The sequence below is a fragment of the Orcinus orca genome, chromosome 21 (genome assembly GCF_937001465.1).
Source record: "Orcinus orca chromosome 21, mOrcOrc1.1, whole genome shotgun sequence".
NCBI classification, from domain to species: Eukaryota; Metazoa; Chordata; class Mammalia; order Artiodactyla; family Delphinidae; genus Orcinus; species Orcinus orca.
Window position 1 is genome coordinate 28,886,787 of NC_064579.1, and position 16,549 is coordinate 28,903,335.

Consider the following 16,549-nt stretch of genomic DNA (forward strand, 5'->3'; position numbering starts at 1 on the left):
TGCAAGCAGCAGGTGGGGCGTTCCCTCAAGTCAATCTGCGCCCAGAGCCGGACCAAGGGGCACAAGGCCGCCCGGGCCCCTCCTCGGCCGACACCCACCTTCAACCCGCTCCGCCCGGAAGTCGCCGCTTCCCTTTGGGGAGGGGCTGGGGGGGAGGGCAAGCTTTGGAGCATGCGCAGTAGCCAGAGCGGGCAGTCCACGCGTCCGGGCGGCAGTTGCGTGTCGACTGTCAGCACGACTCGACCAATCGGGAGACGAGTTCTTGCCGCTGAGCCCCGCCCGCGAAGGGGGACTATGGTAACGGGCGGCCAATCAGGAGTCGTGTTGTTGGCGCGGAGCCCCGCCCCCGGTAGGGGCATAGGGTGACGGGCGAGGGTCATGGGGTGTGAGTGATCCTGAGCTCTCGACCCCCCGAGGGCCGCGTCTTCCTCTTGCCCCGTGGCCTGGAGCAGCGCGCCGGGCCCCTCATTCGCCAGCCCGCCCACCGTCCAGCGGCGGCGCGGCCCATGCGGCTGGGGGCGGAGGCCGGATCCGGCGCGGGCTGGGCGTCTCAGGGGCGGCCGGCGGCCCGGCGAGGTGAGGGGGCGGCGGCGGCGGGGCCCGGCCCAGCCCGGTGATTGGCCGCCGACTGAGGGCCGCCGGGCGGCCGGCGGCGGCGGGGCGGGGAAGAGCCGGCGGAGCCTTCCTCGTGCGGAGCCGGGAAGATGCTGCTGTCCCTGGTGCTCCACATGTACTCGATGTGCTGCGTGCTGCCGGCCGCCGTGCTCCTGGGCACGGCTCCCACCTACGTGCTGGCCTGGGGGGCCTGGCGGCTGCTCTCCGCCTTCCTGCCCTCGCGCTTCTACCAGGCGGTGGACGACCGGCTCTACTGCATCTATCAGAGCATGGTGCTCTTCTTCTTCGAGAACTGCACCGGCGTGCAGGTGAGGCCCCGCCCGCCGCACCTGCAGCCCCTCCCTGCGTCTGGGGCCCTGGGGGGTCGCAGGCGCATCCCCCAGCTGCCACCCACCCAGCGTCCGTCCAGCTAGTGTAGGCTCGCCCCGCCGTGGCGGGCAGATCCGGCCCCGGGAACACGTGCCATTACGCCGTCCTCCCACCGTGGGGGCAGTTTCACGTTCTCGCTTAGGGTTTGGCCAGGTGCTTCCTTGCGGGTACTCCAGGATTACTAGGTAGCTGCGGTAACGCTGCTCTGCGGCCCCAAGCAGGATCCACCGCCCGTCCTCCCCCTCTCTTGCAACTGCCTGTCTTGCTGGGAGAAGTAGGTGCAGATGAACGTTTAAATAGGGCAAGCAGTTGACAGCTTCTGGCGTTTGGTCTAAGAAGATGGTAATGGTTGAACTCAACAGTGCGCTTTTAAAAATCGGACACCTTTTCTTGAAACAGATTGGTGTCACTGTTTGGGCGAGAAGTACAACTTTGTTTTGCATTCTTCCGCAGTACAAGTGAAAGCTGGGCAAGGAAATTAATCCATTTGTTACTGTAGAAGCCTTACCGGAGATAAAATTCTTGCCAACTTTGACTAGGCTTACATGTGTGGCTAATCTTTTGTTTGCTTACTTTCTGTTATTTTTTCTCTGTAGAGATTGGATTTGTAGATTAAATTTGTAAAACAAACAAAAGTAGAAGGCCCTTTTAACTCCATTTAATTATTTGAAGTCTCTTACACAGGAATAACAGTTGTGTTTTCCTTCTGTTCCCCAATTTGAAAAAAAAAAAGAGAGCTTAATTCTTGGTTTTCCTTATATTCAGTTAGTCCTCTTCTTTTCTTTTCTTGGTGGGGATGGGTTGGAGTGAATGGGGTGGCATTATTTTGTCTTTTTGTCTTTCTTTTTTCCCCCTAGAGCAGCTGCTTTCAGCCTTTTGTCCACCAGCTACCATTTTGAATTTATAGTTGCATTGCTGTTGATTCCTGATGACTCTATGCGTTTGCCCCAGTTGGAGGTTTGGGGGAAGGGAACTAGAAGCCAGGGACTGTGTTTAAATCAGTATCTATAAGTGTTTCCTAGGAAAGAAAGAAAGATCGCTTTTCCAGATACTGGTTTCCTGATAATTGACTTTTTCAATGGGCCACATTTAAAATTTTCACTAATTCAGACCAGTCATTTCCCCACTCTGTTCTTACCTCACCACGTTTGTCTAAATGTATGGTTTTATCATGATAAGTATTCAATTTCACATCATATGACAACTGGCCTGGGCTAGGATACAGGATCAGAATATACGACAGTCATTTACCTCTTAGAAAAGTAATTCTACCTATGGCGGGTTTTAAAATTTTCGTTAAAAGCATATAATATGTCCCATGCAATGTAACATATACCATTGAAGTAATTTGTGTTTAGCGAGTTTCTTATTTTAAAAAAATGACTGTAAAATTTCACAGTATTTCTCAAATTGTATATCTTACCTTATATTTGTTCCGTATAGACCTCCAATTTATTGTTTGAGTTCTCAGCACATGGTTTTTAAAAAGTTTAATCTGATGATGATCAACCTGCGTGAAATAAAATTTTGAATTATAATTGAGGGCCATCAGACATCCTTTTATAAATACATGAAGAACCAGTATTCAGTTATAATCTTCTAAATGTCAGAATTCATTTTTCTTTATTAAAAAAATTTTTTTTGTTGCTCTTTCCCCTCCTTCTACTGGAATACACCAAAAACTGATCATTGATATTTGCAGGCCAAAATATCTAGTGATATTTATTTCTAGGCATATGCAACATGCCTCGTCATTAACACCCTCTAAATATTTTAGTCACCATTTTCTTCCTGCTGAAATCAGTACTTTAAAATATATTTTACACTAATGGCTCTGTCTGCTAATCCCCACTTCCCCAAATGCTAACATGATACATTATAACAATCAAAAGTAAAATTTGATATAAAATAAATTTAGTTTTTCAGCTGACCTGCTTCAAGTATAAATTAGTTCAAATAACACTGGAAGAAAAACATAGAATTTAAGTCTAAGATTTTAACGTTTTATATATATAATGTGTTCAGTTAGAATACCCTTAACTTCTCTAATAATTTATACATTTACTTGAAAGATTGTTTCAGTTTCCTCAGAAACCCTCAAGGCCTTCATGTCTAGAGGCCATTTATAACTAGTTCTTTCTTTTGGTAGCACTGTGTCCTCAAAAATAGTCCTAAACTCTTAATGAATTAAATTTGTATTTTGTATCTTGTTGAAAAAGCAGCTAAACTGTTGTATTTGAATGAAACATGTTTATTTAGAATCAGAGAAGGGACCTCACAAGTCCAACACCTTTTTTTTTCAAGTCTGGATTCTTTCTGCATTTCTGCTAAAATGTTGCCCAGATTCTTCTCAAATATCAGTAGTTCTAGATAGAATATAAATTGTTGCTTGTGTCCTTAATTTTTTTTTCTCTGTTTATTTATCATTCATGTTAAGACCTTTAAAGACCTTCCTACAGTTTAACTGGGAGTAACAGAGCCAGGGAGATCTGGATGTGCTTCTGGGTTTGCTTAAGTAGAATGACACAAACCTTTAAGAGGAAATTAAACATTTCTCAATCAAATGTGATTCTAGTCTAACACAATTTAAGTCTGGCCAGGGAATAGACTTATAAGAAACTCTTAGAGAAATGTAATTAGAACCTTGTTTCTATACTTTCTATAAATATAAATCCTGGACTGCGCAAGACAGTTATTTTAGTTTGCATTTGTGCAAGATTTTTTAAAATACCTTATTTTTCTGTTATGAGTCACAGGTACAATAAAATATTCAAACACTGCAAAAATATATTGAGAAAGTTAAAGTTCCCCTTACCTACACACACCTTTCCTAGGCCTGCAACAGTTTGGTGTGTAACTTTGGATTTCTGCCAAGGGCTTTTATATAAATGTATGAATTGTGGGAAGACTCCTTCTCCATTAAATTAACTTCTTGGATGGGTTTTATAGTAACACCAAATATACCATAACCTATGGGGACACCTCTGTGCCATTGTTATAGAAAGCAAAAGAAAATATGACTCTCTATACACAATTTACTTTCCCTCTTTCGTAAATTTGTCTAATTTTGTAGAACTGAATACACTGAGAGTGGGCTCTTCTTAAATGGAATTATAAGTTAATTTTTCCTTTGATATTTTCTCATTATGGTTTTTTTATTATGGTTTTTTAAACAGAGGTTAATATTAGTAGTTAGACGATCCAAAACTAAGTAGTAATGTCTCAGAACCCGCTCTTTATTCATTCATCTGATATTGGAGTGTGCCCTGAATTCCAGGTCCTGTGCTGGACTATATGGGATGGAATGAAGAAAAACATAGACAGGGTCCCTGCCCTCATGGAACTCACATTCTAGTGGGACACGAAATATAAGAAGAAAGTTAAAATGCACTGTATTCTGTGACTTTGTTAACCTAGTGGGTAGAGGTTGGGGGTTTGGGGAAATGTCCCTGAGCAAGTAACATATGCATTGAGCTCTGAAAAGGGCCAGTTTGGGAAGTATTGTAGTAATCTAGGTGAGAGATTATGGTCAGAGTCGTGGAAAGAGTGGGCATGGAGAGAATGGAAAAAATCCCAGAAGTATTTTAAGGTAGCTGATGGGGCTTTGTAATTGGATACGGAGTGGAAAGGAGAGGATTGTGTTAGCAACACACCTAGCATTTAGTGAGCACTGACTGTGTGCCAGGTACTGTTGTCTTATGTGAGTCATCTCATCCTTACCAGATAGGTGCTATTTTTCCCATTTTACAGATTAGACAACTAAGGCACCCGGACTTGTAATGGTCAAGCCAGGATTTAGTCCAAGGCAGTCTAGCTTCAGGGTCCATTTTCCAAAGATGCTTTGCTAGGTGGTGTGGTTATATTTGTTGAGAGAACAGCCCCACTCTCAAGGTGTGCCTTCTAGGAGTGCCTTCTACTGTAACTGGCAAACAGTTACAGTAGAGGATAATACTGAAAGTAGAGTTTTTGTGTTTATTAGCTTTGTGCTGCAAAGGGAATGTGACTCTGCTGGGTTATTCAAGAAGCCATATCAATTGTTATGAACCTCTGTGAGTTTTTACTTCAAGCAGGAGTAGCATGGTGTGTTAAGGGAAAAGAGGTTCTCAACTGATAACTGAATGAAGATGAATACTCCTAAGCATGGCATTCAAGGCTGTCTGAATTCTTCCCTGGCCAGCTTTCCCATTCACTGATTTCACTGTAGCCCAACTACTGCTTCCTCACCAGTCCCTCCCCTAAATTACCAGTGCATTCTCAAGAATGTGCTTTTGGACTCCTCTGTACACTTCCTTCCAACTCGGGCAGCTTTTCCTCATCTGTCATGATCTCACCCCATCTCCATGTCAGGATCACTTATATGTCATATTAACATAGCATTAGCTTATTTTAATATATATGTTATCCCCTTTACAAGATTGTAGCCCCACGGAGGTGGCAATAAAGTGGAGAGTGACTTGCCTTGATTGTTCCCTTTTAACAAAAGGGCAGAGCACTCTGCAGGGGAACAGTGGTCTGTGTTTCTGTGGAAATGTGGATGAGAATCTCACTTTTAAGGCATGGGGGCTCTTGAATGGCCCTCTAGTTGACAAGTTTTGATCTAACAGGGTCAACAGGTGGACTGAGTCAATTTGCTTTCTTTACTTAATAGATGGGGGGAGAAAACATGCACTCCACCCACAGAAGTAAGACTGAGAATAAGGTCAGAGAGCTTATAAAAGAGGGGATTCTGGAACAGCTAGCAATGCAAAGAAGGCTTTGTTTACTTGTCAGTAAAAACCTGTACTTTTTGCAAGTTTTAAAGGTAAGCAATTCTGTAAGCTTTGTTTCCTCTGCTTCTTTGCATGGTCTAGCAGTGAAAACCCCAAATAAGCAGTGTTGCATGGGGATTTAGAGGGCTGTATGTGTGTGTAAGTGTAACTGATAGTTGGAGGCAGAAAGAAATGAGGCGGGTGGTACCTGGAAAGGGGAGTTATGTTAAGTGCTAACCACATGTGAGGCACTAGCATTTCCATTGATAAATTAGTCTCTACGCTCAGCGCACAGTTTAGCAGTTAGAAAGAGGTCAGTTTTTAAAAATATATTTATTTATTTATTTATTTGGTTGTGCCAGGTCTTAGTTGCGGCTCGTGGGCTCCTTTAGTTGTGGCTCGCGGGCTCCTTAGTTGCGGCACATGGGCTCCTTAGTTGCGGCATGCATGTGAGATCTAGTTCCCTAGCCAGGGATCGAACCCGGGCCCCCTGCATTGGGAGCGCTGAGTCTTAACCATTGCACCACCAGGGAAGTGCCCTTTTTTTTTTTAACTGAAGGTATAATGAGATGTTACGAAATGACAAAATGAGCAAAGAGCTGAGGAAATACAGGAGTACTACAACTGAATGCAAGTGGTTGCTTAACTGAGGGAGGTGTGTGAATATAAGGAAATGATTCTTCCACGTTAGATGCGATGCACTGAATGCCAGCTCTTCGTGTGCTTACGTGTTGCTTTGCTCTCATTCTTAATTTGTATTTTTCTGTAGGAAAGTATTTTATGTCAGTTTTTCTCGAGTTTCTTATCTCCTTGTGGTTAACGTTCAAAGTGAAAGAATTGCATAAGCTTCTAATTTATGGGAAGCCTCATTTGACATTTTTTATTTGGAATTTTTGCAGGTAATAATTTTGTTGTAGTCAAAAGATTTTTGGTTCTGGGGTGAGAAACCTGGGTGTAATTCCTAGTTCTTTGCTATTCTCTGTCAGCTTGAATAAATCAACTTTTCAACTCAGCATTCTCATTCTTAAATGGAATACTTATTGTCATGTTATTTTGTGAAGACTAAATGAGATAATATGTGAAACTGCTGAGCTCAGTGACATCATAGATGCTCAGGAAAAACACGCCCTGTAAATGAGGACAATACAGAGAGACAGATATGACGAATGTATAAAAGGAAGTTTGTGATTTGTATGGTTCCATTTAAATGTTGCATAATAATTATTTTTGTGTACTGATTATTAGACAAATGACTATGTTTATATTTTAACATTGTTTCGGAGGGGTGTCATACTTTTCCTATTCAGGGAAAGGTTTCAAATTGGGCAGAAAAAGACCATAGTTTTGTGTGTATTACAGTAGAAGTCTTGTACTTGATCTTGAAATGATGTATTTCATTGGCACAGAAATACATTTAAAAATCATTTCAAATAATTATAAACGTCATAGAGTGTAAATTATATCTGCAAACTTATTTATGCTGCATTTCTTTATGGCTGCATTTGTATGTAATCAGAGACCTTTTTTTAAGGAAGAGAAATTATATAGATGTTTCTCCTATCCATTCATCATTTAACACGATTTTGAGTAAACAATCTGACTTTGTTGGATAATAATAAGAGCAACAGCTAACATTTTGGGGGACAGTTCCTATGATCCAGGAGTTGTGGCAGGTAGCTTACATGGTCTTGTTTACCTCACCACACCTGTGGTGAGTAGTTACCATTATTACATTCACTCTACAGGTAAGGAAAAATAGGCATGGGGAGGTTAGGGACTTCTGCTGCAGTTCACGTAGTTGGTGAGGGGATGGGCTAGTGCTCAGGTCCGAGGCTCAGTTTAAACCCAGGGTTTCTGCCCGGGCCCTTAGTGACTGGTGTGCTGTGCATAGAGGAGATAGAGCTGTCTGTAGCTGGGCCCGCAGATCAAACTGACAAGGCCAGATCCGCAGGAGAAGAGGCACACAGATTTAACGGGCGTTGATACTTTACATGTAGTTTAATATTTTACACGCTAGGGTTTTTACTGGCCCCTCTCAGAAAAGAAGGGGAAACTAAAAGAGGCGGTTAGAGTCAGCGCAAGGCAGTAACCTGTGGAGGCACAGCTAGGTGCAGGAAAGGTGGGTTTGGGCTCCTAGGGCTGGTACATTGTGGGAAGGTCCCTAGGAAATGTATGGTAGATAAGGACTGTTAAGTAAAGCTTGCTGACTCATCTCCGTGCTGTCTCTGATCTTCCAGGTCCTCTAGGAAGGAAAAGCTTTACGAGTGTTTTTGATGTCACTGTTACAAAGTGAAGTTTAGGCCTCCTTTAGGCGGAAAAGGGGAGGGCAGAGAGCTGTGTGTGCTCTTCTCAGTTGCCCTCAGCTCAAAATAATCCTCATGTCAAAGTGGCATGTTTTGGGGCGGCGTGTTCTGATCCCCTTCTACAGCATCATCTGTATCTAAGGACAGTGAAAGAAGTTTTTTTTAAAAAAATTTCAATGTGCATGTGGAAAGGAAACGAATATTATTGAGGTAAATAATATCTCAATTTTTTTTTCTTTTTTTGAAGAGGAAGAGTGCTGTGCCTTATGTGCCCAAGGCGGTGTTGCTTAGATAGTCCACCGCGTTAGACACGTGGTTACTGCAGAGTCCATTTTACCACCTCTTCAGGATACAAAAGAGGGAGCTTATCAGATCATGGGAGCAAATTAAAAACAAGGTGAAGAGGCGAGCCCCATGAGAGGAGAGTGTCTACATTTAAATCCAAGTCTTCTGAAAGGCGCTTTGTCCAAGATAGACAAGCTTGTTTGACTAAAGCAGCATTGTAACTAGTGTGTCAGTCGCAATGAAGATAATCATTCAAAGAGCATTTTTACTGAATTAATAAAATGAAGAGAGAACATTGTTATTTTCCTCTAGAGGGACTTTACATGAGTGTTTTAAAAATGGAGGACCCCCAACTTGAACAATTATGATGACTTAAAATTACTTAGAGAATGAGGAAGAACCAAAAAGCCGTGTTTTTCACATGGCTTGTTCGAAGGAACAAATTACCTGCCAGAAAGTGATTGTAATTTGAAATACATGTACTAGAAGATTCACAGAATGGTGCCTTTAAAACGTCACTGGTGCATTTAAAGTATTTGTTTATTCCCCGCCTCTTTACTGTTGAAAATGAGGTTTAGCTTATCCACTTGTGAAAAATAAACGTGCAGCTTCTTGATTCAGTGAACATGTGTTGAAAAGCATTTGAGTGCTGGGCTCTGGGTCGAACAAGGATGCAGTCCTTGCCCCTGAGGAGGCTGTGGGCCTTGAGGGGGATGTGATGTGAGTTGGAAATAAGGATGCACAGCGTGACTGGGTTCGTTGTAATGCAAAAGGGGGAGAGATTAATTCTGAGGTCTGGGTTAGAAGGCAGGGGGGCTTCGTGAGGAGGTAAACAAGCGGAAAAGCTGATCTAAGATGACTACAATGAGAGAGCGCAGGGGGCTTTTAGGTAATCAGAGAGTCGTTTAAGAATTTATTTGTAGGGGCATTTTGTAAGTTATTATTAAATTTTAAATTCAGAAAACACTACAGTTATCTTATTAATTATATACTTGTTAGTAAGATAGTAGTAACTGTCTTATTAAGTATTTTGAGAATCTGTACTCTTAAATGAAAACTTTTACTTGCCCTCCATGTTAGTAAATTTAAAAGCAAATAACCTTTTCACTTCAATGAACAGAAGAAGTTTGATAATTTTAAGTTGGAGTGAAATGCTTTTTCATTGAAGCCTCGGAAATAAATTAAGTGAAGGGCCTTAAAAACTGCATATATGTGGTACATAAACATTGTAACCATGCATTCCTTTCTTTGGATAATCAACATTTATTTGAAGTACTTAATAATTTGCGTCTATTGCAATAAGATTTGCAGTTCATCATTTCATTTACTTTGCTTTTAGAGCTTGTAAATTTTTAAATATGAAGGGTTATTCTTTGTAACTTTTTATTTCTGTTGAATTCCAAACAAGTGATAATGACAAATAAAAAAGAAACAAGAGGCAATCAATCCAAATATCTACTTTGAGATCCTAAATTATGTTATGTCAGAGGCTTACCATCTTCTTTTGCATCTTAATTGGAAATAGCTTTTATTTCAGTGAGATGCATACTGAAAAATAAACTTTAGTAAGTATGAACTATGTATTTATTATTTTCCCTTCAATGGCTAGGAATTAAGATTTTGTTCCTTTCACATTTCGCCCATCTGTTTTGCCCACCAGAATTCATTACTTATCTTACTTTCTCTAGATAACCACTGAAGATCTATTTTTAAACACTGGGCATGTTTAACTTTGTTACTGAGATAAGCTAAATATAGAAAATGTCGATTGTTTGGAAGCCATTTAGGGATGGGGCAAATTAGTGAGTTTTACAGGGATTGCAGAGATGGCTTTCCTGCAAAGCTTTTCAGTTCATGTTTGTGTCTGTAAACAAAGTGGAAAACGGTGGCATTTTAAGGCCAGCTTGGTATATAGTATATGGACTAAGCCCAAGTAGTGGAGGTGTGGCATCTTAAACTGGTGGTGCCCATTAACTGATCATGGGTCACTGAACAAGGCAACTTGGGGGTTCTGTGCCTCAGCCTGCTAAAGCGTGAAATCAGAGAGCTGGACCAGATAGCGGCCAGACGTTGTTCTGGTGGCAATGCATGTACTGATTATATTCACTGTTGGGAATTGTTTGTCATGACATTAGATGACTGTGCTTATTTTTGTGGTTTCCTTTTCACCCTCAACATGCTTGTTTTATTTTAAAGTGGGATATATTGGGTTTTATAGGAGATAAAGTTTGCAGTGCTATGTTTTCTGTATGATTGACACTGTAAATCTTGTGAGACATGCCCATTATTTAAATTTTTTAAAAAATAGATCTTTATTGGAGTATAATTGCTGTGTTGGTTTCTGTTGCACAACAAAGCGAATCAGCCATATGCACACACATGTCCCCATATCCCCTCCCTCTTGAGCCTCCCTCCCATTCTCCGTTTCCCACCCGCATAGGTCATCACAAAGCACCGAGCTGATCTCCCTGAGCTATACTGCTGCTTCCCACCAGCCAACTATTTTACATTCGGTAGTGTATATGTGTCCATGCTACTCTCGCTTCTCCCCAGCTTCGCCCTCCCTCCCCGTGTCCTCAAGTCCATTCTCTATGTCTACCTCTTTATTCCTGTCTTACCCCTAGGTTCTTCATGACATTTTTTTTTCTTACATTCCATATATATATGTTAGCATAGGGTATTTGTTTTCTCTTTCTGACTTACTTCACTCTGTATGACAGACTCCGGGTCCATCCACCTCACTACAAATAACTCAATTTCGTTTCTTTTTATGGCTGAGTAATATTCCATTGTATATATGTGCCACATCTTCTTTATCCATTCATCTGTCAATGGACACTTAGGTTGGTTCCATGTCCGGGCTATTGTAAATAGAGCTGCAGTGAACATTGTGGTACATGACTCTTTTTGAATTATGGTTTTCCCAGGGTGTATGCCCAGTAGTGGGATTGCTGGGTCATATGGTAGTTCTACTTTTAGTTTTTTAAGGAACCTCCATACTGTTCTCCATAGTGGCTGTATCAGTTTACATTCCCACCAACAGTGCAAGAGGGTTCCCTTTTCACCACACCCTTTCCGTCATTTATTGTTTCTAGATTTTTTGACAATGGCCATTCTGACTGATGTGAGGTGATACCTCATTGTAGTCTTGACTTGCATTTCTCTAATAATTAGTGATGTTGATCTTCCGCCCATTTTTTAACTGGATTGTTTGTTTTTTTGATATTGAGCTCCATGAGCTGTTTGTATATTTTGGAGATTAATCCTTTGTTGTTTCATTTGCAAATGTTTTCTCCCATTCTGAAGGTTGTCTTTTTGTCTTGTTTATGGTTTCCTTTGCTGTACAAGAGCTTTTAAGTTTAATTAAGTCCCATTTGTTTATTTTTGTTTTTATTTCCTACTCTAGGAGGTGGGTCAAAGAAGATCTTGCTGTGGTTTATGTCAGAGTGTTTTCCTCTAAAAGTTTTATAGTGTCTGGTCTTACATTTAAGTCTTTAATCCATTTGGAGTTTACGTTTGTGTATGGTGTTAGGTAGTGTTCTAATTTCATTCTTTGACATGTAGCTGTCCAGTTTTCCCAGAACCACTTATTGAAGAGGCTGTCTTTTCTCCACTGTATGTTCTTGCCTCCTTTGTCGTAAATTAGGTGCCCATATGTGCGTGGGTTTATCTCTGGCCATTCTATCCTGTACCACTGATCTGTATTTCTGTTTTTGTGCTAGTACTGTACTGTCTTGATTGCTGTAGCTTTCTGATATAGTTTGAAGTTGGGGAACCTGATTCCTCTAGCTCCCTTTTTCTTTCTCAAAATTGCTTTGGCTATTCGGGGTCTTTTGTGTTTCCATACGAATTGTTAAATTTTTTGTTCTAATTCTGTGAAGAATGCCATTGATAGTTTGATGGGGATTGCATTGAACCTGTATATTGCTTTGGTTAGTATAGTCATTTTCACGATATTGATTCTTCCAATCCAAGAGCATGATAAATTTTTCCATCTTTTCCATGTTTATGTCATCTTTGATTTCTTTCATCAGTGTTTTATAGTTTTCTGAGTACAAGTCTTTCGCCTCCTTAGGCAGGTTTATTCCTAGGTATTTTATTCTTTTTGTTGCAGTGGTAAATGGGAGTGTTTCCTTAATTTCTCCTTCTGATTTTTCGTTGTTGGTGTATAGGAATGCTAGAGATTTCTGTGCATTAATTTCGTATCCTGCAGCCTTACCAAATTCATTGATTAGTTCTAGTAGTTTTCTGGTGGTATCTTTAGGATTCTCTATGTATAGTATCATGTCATAGGCAAACAGTACAGTTTTACTTCTTCTTTTCCAATTTGTATTCCTTTTATTTCTTTTTCTTCTCTGATTGCTGTGGCTAGGACTTCCAAAACTATGTTGAATAAGAGTGGTGAGAGTGGACATCCTTGTCTTGTTCCTGATCTTAGTGGAAATGCTTTCAGTTTTTCACCATTGAGTATGATGCTTCCTGTGGGTTTGTCATATATGGCCTTTATTATGTTGAGGTAGGTTCCCTCTATGCCCATTTTCTGGAGAGTTTGTTTCATAAATGGGTGTTGAATTTTGTCAGAAGTTTTTTCTGCATCTATTGAGATGATCATATGGTTTTTATTCCTTGATTTGTTAATATGGTGTATCACATTGATTGATTTGCATATATTGAAGAATCCTTGCATCCCTGGGATAAATCCCACTTGATCATGGTGTATGATCCTTACAGTGTGCTGTTGGATTCTGTTTGCTAGTATTTTGTTCAGGATTTTTGCATCTATGTTCATCAGTGATATTGGTCTATAATTTTCTTTTTTTGTGATATCTTTTTCTGGTTTTGGTAGCAGGGTGATGGTGGCTTCGTAGAATGAATTTGGGAGTGTTTCTCCCTTTGCTATTTTTTGGGAGAGTTTGAGAAGGATAGGTGTTAGCTCTTCTCTAAGTGTTTGATAGAATTCACCTGTGAAGCCATCTGGTCCTGGACTTCTGTTTGTTGGAAGATTTTTAATTACGGTTTCATTACTTGTGATAGGTCTGTTTATATTTTCTAATTCTTCCTGGTTCAGTCTTGGAAAGTTGTGCCTTTCCAAGAATTTGTGCATTTCTTCATGGTTGTCCATTTTATTGGTATATAGTTGTTTGTAGCAGTCTCGTATAATCCTTTGTATTTCTGCAGTGTCAAGTGTGATTTCTCCGTTTTCATTTCTAATTTGATTGATTTGCGTCGTCTCCCTTTTTTCTTGATGAGTCTGGCTTTATCTTCTCAAATAACCAGCTTTTATTGATCTTTGCTATTGTTTTCTTCATTTCTATTTCATTTATTGCTGCTCTGATCTTTATGATTTCTTTCCTTCTATTGACTTTGGGTTTTCTTTGTTCTTCTTTTTCTAGTTGTTTTAAATGTAGGGTTAGATTGTTTCTTTGAGACTTTTCTTGTTTCTTGAGGTGAGATTGTATTGCTATAAACTTCCCTCTTAGAACTGCTTTTGCTGTGTCCCATCAGTTTTGGGTTGTCGTGGTTTCGTTGTCATTTGTTTCTATGTATTTTTTAATTTCTTCTTTGATTTCTTCAGTGATCTCTTGGTTATTTAGTAGTGCACTGTTTAGCCTCCATGTATTTGTGGTTTTTTACAGTTTTTTTTCCTGTAAACTGATTTCCAGTCTCATAGCATTGTGGTCAGAAAAGATGCTTGATATGATTTCAATTTTCTTAAATTTTCTAAGGCTTGATTTATGACCCAGGATGTGATCTATCCTGGAGAATGTTCCATGTGCACTTGAGAAGAAAGTGTATTCTGCCACTTTTGGGTGGAATGTTCTATAAATATCAATTAGATCTATCTGGTCTATTGTGTCATTTAAAGCTTGTGTTTCTTTATTTATTTTCTGTTTGGATGATCTGTCCGTTGGTGTAAGTGGGGTGTTAAAGTCCCCTACTATTATTGTGTTACTGTCGATTTCTTCTTTCATGGTTGTTAGCATTCGCCTTATGTATTGAGGTGCTCCTATGTTGGGTGCATAAACATTTATAATTGTTATATCTTCTTCTTGGGTTGATCCTTTGATCATTATATAGTGTCCCTCCTTACCTCTTGTAACAGTCTTTATTATAAAGTCTGTTTTATCTGATATGACTATTGCTACTCCAGCTTTCTTTTGATTTCCATTTGCATGGAATATCTTTTTCCATCCCCTCACTTTCAGTCTGTATGTGTCCCTAGGTCTGAAGTGGGTCTCTTGTACACAGCATATAGATGGGTCTTGTTTTTGTAACCATTCAGCCAGTCTGTGTCTTTTGGTTGGGGCATTTAGTCCATTTACATTCAAGGTTATTATCGATATGTGTGTTCCTATTACCATTTTCTTAGTTGTTTTGGGTTTGTTTTTGTAGGTCTTTTTCTTCTCTTGTGTTTCCCGGCTTAGAGAAGTTTCTTTAGCATTTCTTGTAAAGCTGGTTTGGTGGTGCTGAATTCTCTTAGTTTTTGCTTGTCTGAAAAGCTTTTGACTCCTGCATCGAATATGAATGAGATCCTTGCTGGGTAGAGTAATCTTGGTTGTAGGTTTTTCTCTTTCATCACCTTAAGTGTATCCTGCCACTCCCTTCTGGCCTGCAGAGTTTTCACTGAAAAATCAGCTGATAACCTTATGGGGATTCCTTTGTATGGTATTTTTTGTCTTTCCCTTGCTGCTTTTAATATTTTTTCTTGGAATTTAATTTTTGTTATTTTGATTAATATGTGTCTTGGTGTGTTTTTCCTAGGGTTTATCCTGTATGGGACTCTCTGTGCTTCCTGGCCTTGGGTGACTATTTCCTTTCCCACGTTAGGGACGTTTTCAACTATAGTGTCTTCAAATATTTTCTCAGATCGTTTCTTTTTCTATTCTTCTTCTGGGACCCCTATAATTCAAATGTTGGCACATTTAGTGTTGTCCCATGGGTCTCTGAGACTGTCCTCAATTCTTTTCATTCTTTTTTCTTTATTCTGCTCCTCGGCAGTTATTTCCACCATTCTGTCTTCCAGCTCGCTTATTTGTCTTCTGTTTCAGTTATTCTGTTATTGATTCTTTCTAGTGTATTTTTCATTTCAGTTATTGTGTTCTTCATATCTGTTTTTTTGTTCTTTAGTTCTTCTAGATCTTTGTTAAACATTTCTTATATTTTCTCAATCCATGCCTCCATTCTGTTTCAGAGATTCTGGATCATCTTTACTATCATTACTCTGAATTCTTTTTCATGTAGATTGCCTATTTCCTCTTCATTTATTTGGTCTTGTAGGTTTTTACCCTGCTCCTTCATCTGTGACATATTTTTTTTTGCCATCTCTCTCTTTTTTTTTTTTTAATGAGTGGGGCTGTGTTTCTGTCTTACTGGTTGTTTGGCCTGAGGTTTCCTACACTGGGGTTTGTAGACTGTTGGGTAGGGCTGGGTCTTGGTGCTGAGATGAGGACCTCCATGAGACCTTACTCTGATGAATATTCCCTGGCGTCTGAGGTTCTCTGTTAGTCCAGTGGTTCAGACTCGGAGCTCCCACTGCAGGAGCTCTGGTCCGACAAGGGACTCGTGAACCAAGATCCCGCAAGGCATCTGAGGCAGCAAAAAAACCCAAAAAACAAAAAAAACAATAAAAAAATAGCAAAGTAAAAAGTAAAATTAGACTAGGAAACTAACAGGTATGTTAGGAAGAATATAAAAATAAAAATATAGCTGAATCAACAACCGGAAGGTACATTAGTACCACAATAGTAAAAAAGAGGAGGAGGGAAAAGAAAAAAAGGGAGCGGGGGGAGGCCTTGGCTGTGGAGGGCAGGGCCTAAGCAGGGGCAAGCTTTGGGTGGTGGGCGGGGTCAATGCGCAGGACCCACAGGGCTGGAAAAGGCCCCTGTGGGCTGTGGGCAGTGGGGCTTAAGCTCAAGGAACAAAGGGGCCCAGGCGTGCCCCCCATCCCTGGTCTCAGAGGGCAGGGGACCTCACCTGGGAGCCCAGCAGGCTTCCTGGGCTCCAGTGGGCGGGGCAAACACCCTCCTCTCCTCTCCTGCTCCTGCGGTCTGGGAGGGCCCCTTCCACCTGCCTCTCCTGATCTGCCCGGCCTCCATCCTATGCCCCCAAGGACCTACGCAGCCCGGAGGGGGCTTTGGAGGACAGGGGATCGGCCTGGGAGCTCACCCATTGTTTAAATTTTTAGTTTAGTTTTCAAAAATATAAAATTATACATATTTAAGGTGTTCA

The 16,549-nt window shown here is 40.8% G+C and overlaps 1 protein-coding gene across 5 annotated transcripts in view; it reads left to right on the top strand.

The window, feature by feature from the left end:
• Nucleotides 1–336: 336 nt before the first annotated feature.
• The window catches only part of AGPAT5 (1-acylglycerol-3-phosphate O-acyltransferase 5), a 63,100-nt gene continuing 46,887 nt past the window's right edge, over nt 337–16,549 (top strand). For 4 of the 5 annotated variants that reach the window (XM_033407788.2, XM_033407790.2, XM_033407789.2 and 1 more), the window contains exons 1-2: nt 337–923; nt 5,633–5,785. In XM_033407788.2, the coding sequence (XP_033263679.1) occupies nt 705–923; nt 5,633–5,785 (372 nt within the window). In that variant the 5' untranslated portion in view covers nt 337–704. The remainder of the gene's footprint in view (nt 924–5,632; nt 5,786–16,549) is intronic. The other variant, XM_004280913.3, reaches the window with a different exon arrangement.